The sequence below is a fragment of the Mesitornis unicolor genome, unplaced genomic scaffold, assembly GCF_000695765.1.
Source record: "Mesitornis unicolor isolate BGI_N332 unplaced genomic scaffold, ASM69576v1 scaffold17267, whole genome shotgun sequence".
NCBI lineage: Eukaryota > Metazoa > Chordata > Aves > Mesitornithiformes > Mesitornithidae > Mesitornis > Mesitornis unicolor.
In genome coordinates this window covers 1-2,847 of record NW_010195929.1, presented here as the reverse complement: position 1 = coordinate 2,847, position 2,847 = coordinate 1, and the positions used below count along the sequence as shown (strand labels likewise).

General features: G+C 44.5%; 1 protein-coding gene across 1 annotated transcript; it reads left to right on the top strand.

Annotated features, from left to right (window-relative positions):
- Positions 1–395: 395 nt before the first annotated feature.
- Positions 396–2,840, top strand: LOC104533830 (SET-binding protein-like; the record flags this gene model as incomplete). Its single annotated transcript, XM_010188291.1, has 1 exon — positions 396–2,840. A coding segment is annotated over exon 1 (2,445 nt), but the record flags the coding sequence as incomplete, so codon positions are not given.
- Between the last annotated feature and the right edge of the window lie 7 nt (positions 2,841–2,847).

The following is a 2,847-nucleotide window of genomic DNA, read 5'->3' as shown; positions in this document are numbered from 1 at the left end:
TGTCTGTGACAACTTCTGAGATAATTTTGGAGTCTTCTTGTTTACAACAAACTTAATTGCTGTTGTTGAGTATCTAGTTCTATGAGGGATTATTTTTTAGGAAAAAGGAATTCTCACTAGGAGGCTGAGTTGCCCCATTCATCCATTGGAAGGGAATATTTTACTTGTGTTTTAAATTAAAAATCAATAAAATATGTTTCCTTAGCAATTTAGTATTTATAGAAATATTTCCATCATTTTTAGAGTGGAAAAACAAAACAAAAGTTGTTTACAGTGAATGAATCTAAATGCAAATTTGGCTCAAGTATAATAAGACTTTCTAAAGGCTCCTAACCCTTACAAGGATATTGGTTAAGATGAGTTGTCATTCACTGTACAAATAAAGAGATGCAACCATGGGTTATGAATGGATTAATAAACTATTTTTTTCCTATTTATTTTCTTCTATCTTTCAGGTTTATGACAGGCCACAAAAACATTCTGCTTTGCACTATAATCTGGGCCTCCAACAAGACTTCACCAGTGACACCTTAAAATTAAAGCACCAGCAGAAAAGCAGCAACCAGCACCATCTTGACTGGTCAGCGAGCTTCGACACTGGATCTGTTTCTCAATGTTGCTTCATCAACATGGAACCCAGTCAAGAGGCAGTTAGTGCCACCAAGGTCTCCACTCCAGAGCCAGGAGTTTCCTCCAGCAAATCCCAAGCAAAGAAGTCCTGTGCCAGCAGCACGTGGGAGCAGCTGTTGGCCAGTAGTAAAGAGTTTGCCATTTGCAGTGCAGTCCCATCACCCAACGACATCAACGTGGCCTCCCAGCCAAGCAGCGCCTCTGAGTGCAATGGGCTTTTGCCTTTCAGTGATCAAGAGGGAGGTATGCAGCTGGAGGCCCCTGATCAGCCCTCCGGGAGTACAAAGAAGAAGTCCAGAAAAAAGGACTTCATAAGTCAAACCATCCAAACTGTGGACATCGATTGGGTGAAGAGTGCTCAGAAAGCATATGACAGCAAATCCCATGACAGCATGAAAGGGAAAAAAGAGTCTTATTCAATGGACAGTGTGTTGGATACATCACCCTCAAAGCAGAATCCTATTTCTGCTAGCAGTTGTGAAAGTGACACCAGTCACGTACGAATTACTATCCCAATAAAGTCTCCAACATCAGATGCATCTGGCCACAAAAGGAAAAAAAGGCAATCCACAAAATCTTTCATAGAGAAAACTATCCAGGAGAAAAGCCTGCCTTCTGAACTTGCTATGAGCAGTGAAGTAGCAAACAAGACTTTCTCTCAACCTGAGGGCAGTAAAAAAGATCTTCGAGCCACAAAGCCAGGAAAAGTGATTGAACATGATTCCCCCTTAGTAGCTATCAACAGTGGTGTGCTCACTGACAAAGCTTCACTCAACAGTGCCACCAGAGTCAGAAAATCTGTAGCTGTGACATCCACTCTCCTACCCACCGATCTTCCTACAGCTGGCAAATTATCTGAGGTACAGCACCTCAAACTTGCAGCTAAGCGGCGATGGACCTGCAGCAAACCTAAATCTATCCTTCGGGAGACCTCCATGACAACATCTGAGAAGCTGATGGTGGAGCCTCCTTCAGCTTATCCCATCACACCATCCAGCCCTCTGTATACCAATACAGACAGTCTTACTGTGATCACACCTGTCAAGAAAAAAAGAGGACGACCAAAGAAACAGCCTTTGCTCACTGTTGAAACCATTCATGAGGGAACCTCCACCAGCCCAGTGAGTCCAATCAATCGCGAATTTCCAGGAACAAAGAAAAGGAAGAGGAGACGGAATCTGGCCAAGTTGGCCCAGATGGTCCCCGGAGAGGACAAGTCCATCAGTGAACTCAAGTTTCACAAAAAGGTCGGGAAGCTTGGGGTCTTGGATAAGAAGACCATCAAGACCATTAATAAAATGAAGACCCTCAAGAGGAAGAACATTCTCAGTCAGATCTTGTCCTCCTGCTCCAGCAGCATAGCTCTGAAAGCAAAACGTCAGCCACTGTCTAGTGCTGGACCAACCACCATTGATGCCAGACTAGGGAAGCAGATCAATGTAAGCAAGAGGGGGACTATCTACATTGGTAAAAAACGGGGCAGAAAGCCAAGAGCAGAGCTGCAGCCTCAGCCAGAAGAACCTAAGACAGTCATCAAGCACTCAAGGCCTGTTTCCAGCCAGCCAGAAAACCCAGCAGTGCCTTCCAACCTGCAGTCACTTGTGGCATTGTCACCAGCAGCTATTCATCCGCTTTCGACACAGTTAGTGGGGACTAACGGCAACCTTAGCCCTGAAAGTACCGAAACAAATTTTTCAGACTTAAAAAGTATGCCAAATCTTCAACCTATCAGTGCTCTTCCTACAAAAACCCAGAAAGGAATGCACAGTGGAACTTGGAAGCTGTCTCCACCCAGGTTAATGGCTAATTCACCTTCCCACCTCTGTGAAATAGGGTCTCTGAAAGAAGTCACGCTGTCGCCAGTGAGCGAGTCTCACAGTGAGGAAACCATACCGAGCGACAGTGGGATAGGTACAGACAACAACAGCACTTCTGACCAAGCCGAGAAAAGCTCAGAATCCCGACGGAGATACTCCTTTGATTTCTGCACCCTGGAAAATCCAGAGGTTATCCCATCTGACACCAGCACAAAGAACAGGCATGGTCACCAGCAGAAGCATCTCATTGTGGATAACTTTTTCTCTCATGAGAGTATTAAAAAGCCAAAGCACAAGAGGAAAAGGAAAAGCCTGCAGAACAGAGATGACCTCCAGTTTCTGGCAGACCTTGAAGAACTCATCAATAAGTTTCAAGTGTTCAGGATTTCCCATAGAAGTT